This window comes from Ooceraea biroi, chromosome 9 (genome assembly GCF_003672135.1).
Source record: "Ooceraea biroi isolate clonal line C1 chromosome 9, Obir_v5.4, whole genome shotgun sequence".
NCBI classification, from domain to species: Eukaryota; Metazoa; Arthropoda; class Insecta; order Hymenoptera; family Formicidae; genus Ooceraea; species Ooceraea biroi.
Window position 1 is genome coordinate 1,668,833 of NC_039514.1, and position 16,504 is coordinate 1,685,336.

The following is a 16,504-nucleotide window of genomic DNA, read 5'->3' on the forward strand; positions in this document are numbered from 1 at the left end:
TGGCACGGCTTAAAGCATTAAGATAGTATTGCGTACATCAACAATGCACGCACATGTATTTAATGAAGAAAGAAGCCGTCGCAGAATTTGCATTTACAATATTCATGCATCATACACGTACGACGACAACGAGTACTCACGAGTACAAAAGGCCATCGATGACATATTTACAGTGCATCGAGCACACAACATTTAAATTTTAGATGACCAGACAGCATACCGTTGTACTCGTACGCGCTGTGTCGTACGCTCCGGGTCGGATAGCTGTAATTCGCTGTATTCCCCCTGTGTACCCCTCCCTCTCACTCCCTGACACATACACATATATGGACCCCTCGAACCGTCGTTTTTAAAGTTCGATCGGATCCGGAATGGGGCTAGATATTTGCCCATTCGGATATCTCGCACAGCTTCGTTGTTCAGCCGGATATATTGCCCGTGGATTATTGGAAGTCCACGACGAATGATTGGTTACACGAAATTTGATTCTCCTCACCGTCACTTTTTTGTCCCTCGTTCGATATCCGAATGAGTGTCTCGAAAATAGGTGCAAGCAAAACTCTTGAAAATGTCGCGCGCAATTTATTGTCACGATGTAATTGATGTATCGAACCAGTGAACAATTATTAACGTATCCATGTACGTTATACCCATCGACGGTATCTTTATCGACATGACGGCAACATTATCGCGCGCAAATCATTAGGTACCATCGGAATGGAAAGCGGAAATGATATAAACTTGGTGAAACTAAAGATGCCCGAAGGCAGAGAACGGAGAGAGGGAGAGAGGAGATTCGGGGTAATAGTTGTATGAGCAGAGCTGCATCAGGACAAACCGCTACGAGCACATGGACACGGATATGCAGCTAAGCCACATCTCGCGTGGACAGAGCAGAAAAGAGAAAAGAGAAGGAAAATGGAGTTGTTACGCCTCCTACACGGGAATACGCTTTGAAATTTCCACTAACTCCGACTATGCATCTCGAATTTTTTACGTGTACGTGAACGTGTACGAAAACGAAAACGCGTTTGACGGAGAACGACGCTTCGTTCTCGGTAGCGTCGAGTAGCCTCTACTACTATACATCACGAGAGAAATCGTGATCCTCGATCAACTGATGACAAAATTGTTCCATTTCCGCAGATCTAATCGCGTCGGAAGAATGAATTTTTCGGAAGTAAGAGCCATCTACAAGTTGAAATTAAATTTGCAAAGTGAAACGGTGTAGCGTGACCAATCTCGATTTTGATCGCGTTCCTATAGTGATACACCGATTGCCGAATTATGGTCCTACTCTTTGCAGCACGAAGAAACAGAAGAAAGAGATAGCGCGGGGAGGGGGATTCGTAGAATATATTTCAATCTGGTGCACACCAGCCAACCGGAGATTTAATTAAAGATGCATTGCGCTTCGTTTCTAAAGTTGAATGAAGCTCAACAGCGCGAACTTGGGCTCGTCCTTGATTACGTCCTATCGCGCCACGTATACATTTTATTTTCTCCACCATGAAGCGTGCGTATATCGCGGCTGTGCGATATCAATTAAACTTTTTCTGCCCTTGCGTTTGCCTTTCGAATATCGCCGATGAACAACCTAACCGATGGATCCGTAGGCAAGGCACGAACTTTGTTTTTGCCCCGCGATGTTACGCTCTCTGCCTTTGCCGCGAATTAATTGCAATCGACTGACCGGCAGTTATTTCCGCGGAATTATCGTAGCAATGAACTTTCAAAAGAGCGCGCTCGCCGTACGCCGTACGTAATCGAGAAAATTTAGCCGTGCTTTCATCGTCCTTTTTTATCAGTGCCCGATCATTCGATTGTTCCACGTGTTTCCGAGTCCACTTGGATTAATTAAACGCCTGATATTAATTAAATTCCGAGCGGATAGATACGCAATAATTCGGAAAATGCTGCGCGATCCGTACGCTTTTACGAATTCGTTTTAAAGTGTACGTGATTAGATCAGTTGCTAACGTTTCTCGACATTTCGGCTATTCTCTGATAATTTAAGAAAACGGTAAAAGGAAAAGGTAATTTAAGGAAACAGTCAAGTGTAAGGTATTCGAAATGGAGTCTATTAATCGGATATAAAAGCCGACGGATATGTTAGGTGTAGATATTAGTTCGGTGCTTTCATAGTTTAATGCTATCCGACTGGATACCCGAAAGAAAGATTTCCACAATAATTTCTACAGTAATAAATAAAAATAATATGTATGTGTGTCAAAGAAGAGAGGACATTGCAATAAAATATATTATAATAAAACCTGTTTTCTGTATTATTCTGTACTATTTTATTTATAAACTATTTTATGTTCTATTCGTTTTTCCATTGTACGTTGAAGTACCCTTTAGTTAAAACTTTGGTTAAACTTTAACTTGTCAACATCTTGCGCAGACTCGATGCAAACACATAACCTCAAAATAAATTTATGCTATGCATGTCGATTTGTTTATGTCAAGACAGTAATTTATAATAAATAAATATGGAATATAAGCTATGTATGTTTTATATTGATCCTTGTATTGAAGAATGTGTCAAATGTGCTCGAACAGAGCTTAAACTTTAATCAAAGTTTCAACTATTATTGAAAAAGTCCTAAGAGAATCGTATCAATGTATGATCGTACGCTTTATATATAGATGTATCGTGGTGCGTTTTCAGACCGCGACAGAGGTTGACTTTCTTCCAGCTTTCGCCATCGATCCTCTAGATTCACTCGATCGTAAAATTCTAACTAATTCTATGGCATTTGGGCAGATAAATTGCGAGAGTGCCATCGATAGTATCGCGTTTAAAGAGCATAACGCATGGTTAGGATTTAATTTTAATATGAATAATTTGTTCGAATTACGATTTCAGTGGAGAATACATGCTCCGTGTATTTTTCTGATAAATTTTAATAGAAACATCGCGATCAAACATAAGATGAAAGTAATTTTGAACCGAAGCAGTTCCGAAATGGAGTCATTGTGACGTATCACGTATGCTAAAAGGTGGCACGTGACGTCGATAGAAATCACGTCGTCGTCGATAGACTTTCCAATTAATAATGCCCCGAGTGGCTACGAACGGCAGTGTAATCATAATCAATGAATGCGTTCAACTTACCGACGTCACCAGAAATTCTGCATCCGTGGCACGGCGTATCAATCAGAGCAACGCAGTCTTATCTCCCTCTCGTTCTGTTGCGCTCATTATTAATCACACACTTGACACTGGGACACCAATAGCCGCGCGATACGCACACCACGAAAGCACAACCGCGAGAACGCGATGGAGGGATAAACGAGCGTTTGAAGCGTTTGAAGCGAGCAACAACGGATGACGGACAGCTCGGGCCTCGGCGTCGTTCAGGTGGTGGGCGAGAGAAACCGCCGACGTAACGACACTCGTGCGATGAGCGACCGGCTCCGACTGTCGACTGCCGACCACCCGCGGTACTATCAAGGCCGACACGCGAGCTCGGCCCTCTTCGTCGCGTTTCGCCTCCGCAATCGTGATACTACCACCACGACGACGTAACCCTTTGACCGTTCGCGGGCAACCCCCCGCGTGATGCACCGGCGCGACTGCCGAGCACCCTCGAACATCACCGAGTTTCCACGAAGTCGAACGGCCAGTGCGTACAATGAACTCGCGTTGACGAATTTCTTCCTCGACAAAGGAAAAAGGAAAAGAGCCCGTACGGAAGTCAAGTACGGTATCGAGTCAAGGCGCTCGAGAAGATGGAGAATTCGATTAAATCGATGATCAAAAATACGACTTTGAAAAACACGTCGTCACGTCGTATAAATATCGTTTGTGTCACTTGAAAATTCAAATTCACGGTGTTCGCGATGGAGAAATACCAACCCAATGGGATGGAATATTCAGATGGCATCGAATTACGGAGTATCATCCTACGGAGTGCAATACGCCGACAGTTTTCGTGAGTTTAAATTCCAATTTGAGCCGGGCGATTTCGTTGGTTAATCTCGCTGGACTCGTGTGGTAGCGACTCCCTCGCGCAGACGTGGAAACGACCCCGACGAAGGAATTTGTAAATTCGACTCGAGCGGGGAACTTTTAATCGTCCATCAGAGAAGAAACGAGGAGGAGCGCGGAACTTTTCGCATAATAATTCTTTCGTAGTAATCCATGGTGAATCCTCTGCCACTATATTCGTCACGAAGAAATGATTCGCGTAACATTTTCCATATCCGTGGCCCCGGCACTGACACACTAATTCTACAAACACTCACCGAAAAAAAGATTAAATTATTCAGACTGCACATTTTGTGTTAACACACAAGTAATCAAATCGAGGATTCGGTCAAGACGGAAGCATTTCGAAGCATTCAGTCGTAAATTACATGAGAACAATTTCTATCACTAGATATTATATTAGCCGTAAAAACAGTGCATTGCACACGTAGGGCCAAACGGATAACTCCAAACGTTATTATTCGTTTGTACGAATATGTGCACAAAGTGCTATGTTCGTATGCGCGGCTATGTTACAATCTCACCTGGGAAATCAGTCTCGCTTCTCATTGCGCCTTTGATAAATGTTACCGTGGGATGCAAATCTGCGTGGATAAATGCGGTTCTTCTCATTGTCTAATCAAAAAGCTCAAATTACACAATCGCGCGCGACTATAGAAGACTAACTTATCGATATGTACTATTTAGTTATAACGTAATGATAACACTTTACTATATTGTTTATCGTTAATGTGTATACAATATAGTTTATTGAGTCTATATAATAAGTTTAGCTTTCTCCAAGAAAAGCAGAATGGCAAACACAACGTGCAGAAGAAAGGCTTATATGCATGGATGAATTAATGGTGATTATTATTCGGGAGCAGCGTTCTTCTATTCCCCTTTAGCTATCGAAATTCGCTTCAAGTGACTTCAATTATATTTCTTAAAACAAAATGTCTTATTGATATATGTTCTTGTTCGATATTGGATGATCAAAATAGGCGGATACTTAAAGCGCTCCGATCAAAGGTGCCGACAATCGCACGCGACACGTTTATACGCCATAGGCGGAGAGAGCTACAAAGGCATCAGTACTGCTATATTTCAGTTGCCATTTCTTTCGTATCTTTCGTTCCAACTAGTTCCTAGTCTTGTGCTTGTCGTCCATCGAGTAGCATCGTTAGTAGAAGATATATAGATATAAAGTTCATAGCAACAGGTTAAGAACAAGTATTAATACAAACAAAGAACAAGTAAAACAAATCGAAGATGGAAGGGAACACTCCACCTAAATTGTTTACACTAAAAAACGGTAAGTTTTTTTTGTATATTATTGTACTTTTTGCCGATTTAATACATTTATAATGATGTTTGCAAAACTTGTTTCGCTCCTAACGCTGATTATAACAATCAGTTGCATTATACGCAACTGATCTAACGCATTACAGGGTTGATTTACTGCGTATAAACGCTGCAGCAATTATTTAATTTCGTCGCTTTTCGGTCGTTACTCGTTTATCGCTTGCATAAGGGGAAACATTCTTTCCCTGTATAAATTCTTGTCATTTCTGTTACACTTATTTCTGCTTCTGCTTTAATTTTCTCCGAAATAACAGCAAGAGCAAGAGAACTTGGAGTATTCAAAAGTTTAGCATAGATTGGTAACTGAAACCGAAAAATTCTGCTAAAAGATGCTGCGATTATTATACATGTGACACGTAATAGCTGTTATGTTTTTACACTTTCGCTAGTGGAATGAATAAAATTTCTTCGACGTTACAAGTGCAATTTTCTTGTGGAATACAAATCTAAGAGTTAAGGCACAAGAATACACGATCTCATGCCATTATAATAATGATATCTTAATTTATCTACAGATGACAAGATTGCTATTGAAAGAAAAGTGATCAAGAAAAGTAAGGGAAATTACGAGTGTACAATATGTAATAATGTATTTGATCGTCGTTATAACGGTCTTCGACACTTTGACAGATTTCACACCAGCATTGAATGTAAAACATGTTGCAGTAAGTGTATTTTCATTACTTATTATATTATAGCGTATTAAGCGGATAAATCCATTTAAAATGCATGTAACCAAAATTATGTTTTTTTGACGTAAATATTGTACTATAGGATAAGTTGAGAATGTTGGCATCTGGCTTAAATGGATTTATTTTCATAAATTTCTATAAAATAAGGTGTTAAGAATAATCTAATATTATATAATGACATGTTACATGCAACATTATATTTTTTCATGAAATTGTCATAAAGTGTACGAATATAATAAATATTCCAACTGCCGTTCGTGAATACTGTACTTTCATCATTTTCTTTCATGTGTAAAGTATAATGTGTAAATTATTTTCTAATTCTTAGGGAAAATGTTTTCTACTAAAGGCGAGTACTATGACCATCGCGAACAGATGCATAATGACGTAAAAAGATACGGCAGGCAATGGAAAGACAAGCTTTCCAAGTTCGAGTATTTAAATGAGGAAACTGGAGAATCTTCGTCTCGACAGAACGAAATACCAACTGAATCGAGAAATCGAGAAGTCGATATGTTAAGTAACAGTGTTACTTCTGACATGCAACCAAACACCACAAGTTTGGAAAGAGATCCAAAGAAAACTCCACATCTGAAAAACCGCACATGTATGGATAATCATGATCAGAGACGCGTAGTATTGCAGGATATTGAGAATCCTATTAATGACACGACGAACAACGTGTCGCAGAATGTTACTAGGATGCATTCTGTAACATCACAGAACGTTCCACAAACAGATAAAGAAAATATTCGAGTATACGCGTGGAACTATAAATCGGAGTCAGAACTAAAAATGGCTTTAACTTCCATTAAGTTTTGAATCTCATCTTTTCGATGATGTAATTGCAGCTGACATTAAGTACATCAAATATCATTATCACTTTATATAAATTATTTGAAATACGGATGTGACACAACGGCGTAAAACTAATTCCTTCAGTTTTATTATATTATACATATTATGCTATACATGTATTCATGCAGATTCATCTATTGCATTGCGTTGCACACCGCAAAGATTCATCTTTGTCATCTTGTTTTCATCGTGGCACAAACTTACATGTTTTGTTCGCGCGCTTAATACTCAGAGTGCTACATTAACTGCATATAATAACTTTTTGTATCGCAATAAATTGCAATAAAGTACGTGCTGCAACAGTTGCTTACTCTCCCTATAAATGAGTACCCTATAAATGTAGTCTTATATAACAATATAACAATATAGTCTTATATACAATAGTAACACATGTCGAGCACTGTCCGAGAGAAATCTGAGTACACACCTCTTTATCGGTACAATAGCTTGTACGGTGAACTGACTAAAGAAATTAAAAATTATCGTCATGTGTGTGTGTGTGTGTGTGTGTGTGCATATATGTATGAAATATATAATCTCTACCTATAACATTATTAAATAAAATATTAATGAAGTCATGGAAATGTCCTAATATTATACAATTTTATTGGGAATGGAAACGATGTTTAGCATCGGCGAATACGTGCAATAAATTCTCAAGTATTCCCTCTTCTTTTCTACGTTAAATAATTTTTTAAATATTGCTAAATGATAGTAAAACAGTATGATTTGCACGTTACTGTAAGCAGAAACTGAATTTTTTTATCTTCCTTAATCTACTTGATTAAAATATTCATAAATTCTGAAAAAAAACCTATTGTTTTGCTTGCTAAACTATTGTTGTATCGAAAAGAAGAAAATAATAGTCTAGACAATCTTTTCTTTCCAATATCTACTCACAAATTAAACAAACTTGTAATTCATTGTTGTCATTATTTGAAAAACAATTTTGTCCAAGTCATCCTGTGAGCATCAAATTTCACAAATCAAAATTTTATATGATCAGTCATCAGAGAGGTTCCGAAATTCACTGTACTGCAAATCTGACATCATTACAGTGATGACGCTATAGAAACGTTCCACTTTCACAACTGTATCTATTCTCGATATACTGCGAAATAGAAGAAATCATAGACATAATAATAATGATGAAACATCTGAGTAAATACTTAAGTAAAAATTCAAAAATTAACTAAATCTAAACTTAACTTAACTATTTTAACTTTACTTTTCGATCACAAGTGGAGAGACGCGTAGCGAAAGTTTTTCGAATTAATAAATGAATGTACCGTGCCGGGGAGTGCCATGTAAGGTTGTAACTTATTTATATTATAAATGACAATTTGTTCAGCGTCTATAGTATGGCAACATACCTGTTTTATATCTCCTCTATATGCTGGGTTGCAATTCTACAGGCGTTTGGCCTCGAATCGTCATTTCACAAACGTTTGACCGTGCGGTGACTTGCCAGCGATTAACCGGCTACCGATAATAGAGGAACCGTGTATCTTTACAGTTGCATTTCTCACAAGTTGAAATTCTCATTTATTAGTTCCAAAAAACTCCGTTACAAGTTTTTACTCTTCTTGATCGAAAAATAGATATTCGCAACTTAGATACAGTTTATTCTCAAGCAGTATGATTCAAAGATAAGTTAAACAAAGCTTTTATTTTTAAATATTCAAATTAAATAACAATTTGGATAAGTTCTCTGTAAATTTAATAATGAATTAGAAGGAAAAGAAGGAATGACATGTTTTACATTTTACATTTATTAAGTTTTAACGACGAGTTGTTTGATCTTTTGCTAAAAATTCAAAACTTGGAAAAATATTTCAAATGACACCAGCTCTGTTTCGATACTTACAAATCTTCTATCGATAAAAAATTTAACTATAAAATATAGAATAGAACAAACTTTCATTCGTGTAAATAGAAATAAAGATGCTTTATTAAAATCGACGGTTACACATAAATAGCATATTATGTTTATAATTTTATAACTTTCCAAGTAGGACATAATTTAATAAACGTTTCTTTCTGCACGAGTCGTGCGAAACAAGAATGTTTTATTTGCACTTTCCTTTCTCATGTGATACACTAACATATTTGCTAATAACTATTCGCAATTGCCACTAAAAATAATCAAGATTACTACATGATGTTTAGGACGGATCAAAATATAATTTGATATATTCTATGATATATATATATCTATATAGCGCGCGATAAAATCAGCAATCGTGCCGTCAGATTTTAAACTCGGTATCGCTATGGTATATATCGCACGTGATCGACCTCATTTATAATTACATATGAGAGGGAACATGCGGTTTTTCGTGTCTAAGGTACGAAATCTCCCGTATGCGATATGTTCGAATCAAATGGCTGTAGTCTGCGGCACCGGCGGTGGCGTCAATGGTGTCCAAGCGGTCGGTTGTTCGCTAGTGATCTCCGTGTCCTGCCGATGATGATTATGATGATGATGATGATGTTGCTGATGATGATGATTATGATGATGAGGAGGAGCAGGAGGAGCAGGAGGAGGAGCAGGAGGAGCAGGAGGAGGATGCCGATCGACGATCGTGGTGAGATATCTTCTCTCGTCATCGGGCTGTACGTCGTTCAACGTATCCGTTGTTTGCTCAGGATAATTCATTTGAATGTGAGAGTGCTCCTTAGGCGGGCTGTCGTACTGTACTCTAACCGGCGCCGGCGATGGGGTGTCCGTCTGCGGTAGAGCTTGCAAATGTAACATTTGCGCTTGAGGATGATGCTGTTGCTGCTGCTGCTGATGATGATGATGATGATGACGATGCTGATCGGGAGTGGTTGACTGCACCGGCGAAGTATGATGATGATACTCGTGCGCGTATTCAGTCGCGTCCGTCGGAACGGTAGATTCTTCGCTTTGTGAATGCAGACCGTGGTGCAGCCCTGCATGTGAACCGTAAGAGGACATTTGATGATGCAGATGAAGATTTACATTGAGATAGGATTGCTGTTGTTGTTGCTGCTGTTGTTGCTGTTCTAACGTCGTGGAATGAATCCAGGATGAATCAGCGCAATGTCCACTGTGCTGTTCTTGGGATGGTAAATTCGACGGCACGTATAAGGTACATCCGGCGACGGTAGTTGCGGCGGACGCAGTACCAACCGTTCTGCTGAGTACTGCGTGCGTTGACGATGTCGGCGATGGCGACGGCGACGTCGGCCACTCCTGCGATGTGGCCGGCGGTAAACACGCGGAATTCAGATTCTGCAATGATTCCGGACTTCGCGGCGACCAAGCCGGAGCTGCCACGTAAGCCGTGGAATGCAGAAGCGGCATCGGCGCATAGGGATCCGCGTGTTGTTCTGCACCCACACGAGAGAATTTATATATACATATATGTATGTACAATATTACTTTTCGATGGTACGTTATATATACGATTCTTTACAAATACGTATTATATATTTGTACAGGTAGGTAACTACGCTTAAATGAAGAGTTGCGCTTAAAAGAATATTTCAAGACTTAATAATGATTTGAATTGAGTAATATGTAATAGGATAATTGTACGTACCATCTTGGACGTACTTGTGCCTCAAAGTGTACGGCGCCGACCTGCAAGCGCTTCTGTGCCCCGAAGTGGTGACGGTACATGCATTAGAAAAATGATTGCTAACGCAAGCCGATACTTGATTCGCGGCAACTATTGCCGATGCAGCGTTATATTCATATCCCATTGTAGGCTGCGGTAGAAACAATCCACCTGCATCTACAAGATTCGAATACTGAAGCACTACTTCCGTTAGGGTATCGTTTTACGGAATCATTATTTTAGAATTCTTCTTCATTGTCCGCTTTAGTCCGATATATGCGTCAACTTACATTGTGGATAAGTTTGCGGATCGGCAGGCCTCTCTTTCGCATCGAGAAACGCCTTTGCGAAAGGATTGTATTTAATCTTCAAGCTCGTAACTTCTTCGTTTTGATAGGCCGTTACGGCGATAAATTGTGTCTCGGGAAAACGATAGGTAAGAACCTGCACAAATAATAGAGTAGTCACACATATAATGTGTGTACGTATATGATAAAAAACTGATGAAAAGCTTTTCATACTAAAATCAGCTGAGTAGAAATAAAATTGCAAGAAAGAGAGAAAGAAAAGAAAGAAAAGAAAGAAAGAAACATACCGTTCTCTGTTCTTCGGCACCCACTCGGACTAAATGAACGCGGGGTTCGTACTTGTGTAACGAATTCAGCATGATCTGTCCATTACCGTTTGACTTGTTGGTTAGTTTGACTTTAGCAAATGATACCGCTTCCTTCATCCAATGCGCTCCAAAATTTGGGCTCTCCGGATGTATGTAAATTGGATTGGGCGGAGCTACTTCCGCCTTGCCACCTGGTACCCATTCTCCGTTGACGTATTTCCACCTGACATCAGGATTAATGGATTTCAAGTAAAGTTTATTCCTCTATTTATACGTGATTTTTGTAGAGGGATGCATAAAAAATATACGACCCTCACTTTTTTTCGTGTTCATAAATTTTAATCGTGCATATCAATTTGCATTGTTCCTTTTAATACTTGGTGATTGTTTTGCGAAAGCTATTACTCCCGAGGATCTTTCGGTTCGTTCAACAAGGATGACGAATCATCGTCGAGTTAAAAATAATGCTCTAACAAGTTTAGAATCAAGTTTAGCAACGTTACGCGACGCTTGAACGAAAGGGGTACGGCAATTACGACCTGTTAGTGTTCTTCGCGCCCCTCTCCTCATCGTTCCTTTTGCTCATGAAATAAATCAACGCAAATCAGTAACGCGTTCATCCGTTTACCACCTACGCAACATGTCGATCCTATCCTTTACTTTCTACTCTATTGTCTCTAGTAAAATTTAACAATTTGCACAATTCCAGTATTATACAACCTATCTATCTGCAACCTTAACCGATAATGCTCTTTTCATGATATATTTGCGGTCCCTCTTTTAGGGAAATTTATCGATATCTTGCCTAATAAGAATATGCGTCATGTTAGAGGCATAAAAAAAAGGAAGTATCAAGTACAAATGTGATAATGACTAGTTCACTTTGTGAGCTAAATATGCAAACTTGCGACAACATCTCGTTACCTGTGTGGATCGACTTGCACAAATTCCAGTAGCAGAGTGTACATAGCTGCTGGTTCCAAACCACGTGCAACAACCTTTACCACAGGAAACATCCTCCTACGGACGAAAATGACATGTCAGGAACGCATCGAGACATCGGTCGTAAAAAGTATGCGCGCGCGAGAGATCGATGTCGAGAACGATTCACGGCGCGGATCAAAAGATAACCGCCTTGTGCGGACAGTGTGTCTTCAACTCGACTACATTTACGAGCCGCGTATTAATAAAACCGATTACGGTTTGTCGACTGCGGATGTGCAGGTAAAGTGCTTGCTCGCAGGTATCAGCTTGACTGGAGAACGCGTTTTACAAGAGGATCGTAAGCATCGTAAAGTTTTATTGCCGACGCTGAGCTGGAACTTTCCCACAATAATAATCCTAGGAAACTCTTTCCACGCATGAAATTTTTTTTCATTTCGATATTTCAACTGTAGGTATATTATGCTTACTTATACGCGTACATGCTTTTGTCTTTTGTTACCCTGGCTAACTTTGACAATCTCTGTCAACCGGGTAAATACTAATCAGACGGACACTTTTCCTTTATTTACGGCAAAGACGATCAAATATATGTTAGGTAATAACTAGAATGTCACATCTAAATAATAGATTAATTCATGAATTATTTGTGTTTATTAAACACAACATATCATCGAAAACTTGATATCGAGTCAATTCCGATGGTCTCTAAACTCATTAAAACTACCTCCGGTGACATTGTCACCGTCGATCATGCAACGTACTGGTGATAATAATAGTGATAATAGCAATAATAATAATTAGAATAAAGGAGCGAAAATTTCCAGTCAATCGCGCACGCACACGCACACGCACATGAACGCACCTTCCATTTTTCGTGACAATCATCTCATTCGTAATGCACTGAAATCTGGTCCAGAGTTCTCGATCTTCCAACGACAAGGACAGAGGTAGTCCTTGAGCAGCGGAGATCGAGGCAGGAGGCGCGAGATTGTGTCTCGCGATCGACCCACGTTCCTCGCGATCTTCCCGATCCTCCTCAGGATCGCTCACCCGACTCTGTCTTCCGGTGCGCTCTCGCTCGTCCGTTCGCTCTTGCTCGCGTTCCCTCTCATGCTCCCGATCGCGTTCATGGCACGAAGAACGCGTTGGAGAACCCGTCGCTCGCGATGCGCCCGCCAGTTGCATCTTCACTCGGTTCTCCAAAAGATAGCAAGGCTCGATCGAGATAGCGTGAACGCGTTAATCAAAGGAAAAATTACGGGAGAGCGGACAATCACAAAAAGCGTCGCTCCGAAGAATACAGTGGGGACGAGAGCCGAGAGAGATTGTTTTTTCCTGGCGACGATCACAATGCGACGATCAATTCGCAAACCGAATTCACGATACGTCGCGAGAAAAATGGACGCAGTCTCGCTCGAGGGACGACGGAGGGACGGAGGGACAGAGGGGGGGACGGAAAATCGTCGTGGCACCACAGACAGCTCTCCGTCAGCGGCGGAGTCGCGAGAGACCGCGTCGCGTGGCCGTAGGCTCGTGACACTTGGGCGCGATATTTCACACTAGCCGGCGAAGACTGGCCCGAAGACTGACCGGCGGAGTATCTCTGTCTCTCTTTCTCGCTGTGTCTTCACTCGGCGTCCTCTCTTTTCTCGCGGCGGGTGCGCGGTCGTGCCGAGAGAGGCCCACCGGTCGGAGTCGCGTTCGCGTTCGCGTTTGCCGGGTGCTAATTACTCGCTAAATTAGGAGCCTCACGGATGCAGCATGGCGGTACCGCGGCGGTATCCATTGGCCGGGGAACGATTTGACCGGTCACACGGTCGCTACGACGCCGAGTGCCGCCTTCCGCAACTCGCGCCGACCAATGGACGAACGGGTCGACTTTACGATTCCATCATGATTGGTCGGTTCGACAAACGGACGGCAAACGGAGTTTTCGTCAGTCCGCCCACGCGCCGATCGTCCAGGTTCTCGATTAGTCCTCGCGAACGACGTACGCGAACCTGCACGTGGTTCGGTCCCCGGACCCCGAATCGCGCGCCGTGATCGCCGCTCTCATCGCCGCCTCATGTCGATGTCGCGATGCGAATCCGTCTCGATCGCGAGCTTCGATGGAGAGCGGAATTGAGAAAAAAGTGCGTATCCCTTGTTGCGGACCAAAGTTTGCTCGCGCGACCAAGTTACCGACTTGACGCTCCTTCGAGTTAATATTTGCGTCTGCCGCGCTCAGGAAAGTATGCGACACATGTATTTGTTCCTCGCGAGATAAGATGCTCTCTTTCTCTGTCTCTTTTTTATTGTCCGCCAACAACTTGAGAAATCACTTGTTCCGTTTACTTTACTTTCAATCTGGGCTCTTTGGCAAAAAGTTTCGTGAAATGCGGCACGCTTGAAGGTGTTGTTTCTTTCATTCTTGTCAAGGAAAAATAATTACCTCTCTCTCTCTCTCTCTCTCATAATTTCTCTCCGCAATTTAGACGTAGCGGAACATGGCTTCTTCTTAATTGGCGAGAGGGATAAGGTCTAAGGCTACTTGCGGTAATTTAGATATTTGCCAAATATGATATTTGACGAAAATGGAGTTGCTTGCGCTATCACGAGCGAGACTGTCCGGAACCGTGTTGGTTCTCTCTGTCGAGTCAAATGACAAAAATCAACAGAGTGCCGTTCGACCGACCACGTACGATGCATCACGAGTAGATATTTGAGCAGGACCGTTTCTTGTTTGCCATCGCGCACAGCATTTCGGACAGCAACCGTCGCGTACGACGCGAAACAGCCGTAACCCTATCGGTTATTTATGCTAGCAATTTCGTGCGGAGAAGACGGAGAGTCTCGGAGTCCTGGTACCGTGACATCTCGTAGGCTGGGCGTAGCCATCTTTATTGAACGAAGGCGGCTCCTGCGAGGTTGTCGAAGGTAATCACAATTTCTCGCGCACGACTGGATCCGCGATTATTCGCAAACATTCCCGTCGGTCCTTGAGGTACAAACTCCGCGATGACATCAATTGTACGCTTCTTAAAAGTGTCCGAGTCGAAAACGAAAGTGTTATATCCTCAAAGGAGAGAAATATTTGGTAACGGCGGTAATGATAAAAAGGGAGACCTTTAGGCCATATAACTTTCAACCTAAGATTTGTACTGCGTATCATATCTTCGAAAAACGTCTGAGACTAGTTACTTTTACGCGGTATCAAGCACCGTTTCTCTGTCGTCGTGTGACCACTTGCAAATTTTCTTCAATTAGTTTTAACGCTACGTGCAGGTGTACATCATAGAATTAGGTAAACGTATCAATACATGTCGATGTAACGAGAACTAACATCTAACGTCTCATTTCCGTACGACAATCTTGGAGATTTCCACAAAGGCAAATTTTTACATCCGTCCTGTCTGCTGCACGGTGGCGTATCATAAAAATTTTTACCACGGACAGCGTCTATATACACGTAACTTGCAACACAGCAGGGAAACGTTTACGATACGGATATCTTCGAGCGTTGCTACCTGCTACCTTAGGTAGTCTTCAGACACGGGAGGTCTTCGTTTGTTGCGTTTGAAGAAAACCGCCGCTATTACGATTGCTTTGATCTGAACTGCACCGGACTCGTTTCCGTTCAATTGTTTACAAACTATACAAATTCTTTGAATTTCTAATTTTTCAGGAAAATTGTATTTATTAATTGCGTTTATTGGTAGAAATGTTAGTTTTTTCAGGCATGGTTTATGACTTTTTTTCAAAGATTTTGTCAATTAAATCCAAATTTAAAATCTATCGAAAGATCAACGCGTTACTCTGAGAGTTGATTTCTGCGAGACACGGTAATATAAGGGAAATATATAAGGGAATTTCTTTCATATTTATTCTTTTATTATATTATTATGTGCATGAGTAATTCGCAGATTGCTTGATGAAGAAAATTAAGTATTCTACGTATAAAAAGATTGAATAAAATAACTGCAGTTAATTATTCAGACAAAGGTGTAAATTCGTTCACGCTCGAAACTGCGAGTGAATTCTTTTGATCAATCTTGAGATTGACAGCTTCGTTTCCGAGGTGTTGTCGTCGAATGTCGTCGTCTCCAAATCCATCTGCACCGAAAATGACACAGTTTCGTTGCGTACAATCGTTAATAACTCTTTGCACGTAGTTCACGTTTGGATTATCCCGCGCGAGCGATACTGGAAGCTTTATTGGATGTGCAACTGTCGCGTTCCGCCGGATCCATCTTCCCTCGCTCGAACGACGAGAACAGTCAAGTAATGTTGCGCAGGTCTGCATAAATTCATCGTATAGATTTAGTTGAAGCTTTGAAAAGTAGCACTGCTTACACGTGCGTGCGTGATTAAAAGTACATCGAAATATTCAATTATTTTATAAGAAAGTGGCAGTACAAATTGGCTTTGATGTAAACGACATCATTCGACATGGTTAATTTTAATCGCGATTAATTATCGAAATCGATAT

General features: G+C 41.0%; 2 protein-coding genes across 6 annotated transcripts in view; both read right to left on the reverse strand.

Annotated features, from left to right (window-relative positions):
- LOC105276243 (putative polypeptide N-acetylgalactosaminyltransferase 9) overlaps positions 1-3,481 on the reverse strand; it is a 157,078-nt gene extending 153,597 nt beyond the window's left edge. For 3 of the 5 annotated variants that reach the window (XM_011333726.3, XM_026972326.1, XM_011333723.3), the window contains exon 1: positions 3,119-3,480. The gene's annotated coding sequence lies outside the window, so the exon portion shown is untranslated. Of the gene's footprint in view, positions 1-3,118 lie in introns of all 5 variants that reach the window. The other 2 variants (XM_026972328.1, XM_011333724.3) reach the window with 2 other exon arrangements.
- Positions 3,482-8,817: 5,336 nt separating this feature from the next.
- LOC105276250 (T-box transcription factor T homolog) lies at positions 8,818-15,788 on the reverse strand. Its single transcript, XM_011333739.2, has 6 exons — positions 12,899-15,788; positions 12,016-12,111; positions 11,071-11,314; positions 10,766-10,919; positions 10,458-10,652; positions 8,818-10,245 (listed from the first exon to the last, which is right to left on the reverse strand). Exons 1-6 carry the CDS (start codon positions 13,219-13,221, stop codon positions 9,269-9,271), a joined length of 1,989 nt encoding a protein of 662 aa, XP_011332041.2. The 5' UTR covers positions 13,222-15,788; the 3' UTR covers positions 8,818-9,268.
- Between the last annotated feature and the right edge of the window lie 716 nt (positions 15,789-16,504).

Coding starts and splice junctions, on each gene's coding strand:
- LOC105276250 (XM_011333739.2), bottom strand. CDS start 13,221: ATGCAACTGGCGGGCGCATCGCGAGCGACGGGTTCTCCAACGCGTTCT. Junction 10,653..10,765: donor TCCGCAAACTTATCCACAAT/GTAAGTTGACGC, acceptor CGAATCTTGTAG/ATGCAGGTGGATTGTTTCTA. Junction 10,246..10,457: donor GCACAAGTACGTCCAAGATG/GTACGTACAATT, acceptor GTGTGGGTGCAG/AACAACACGCGGATCCCTAT.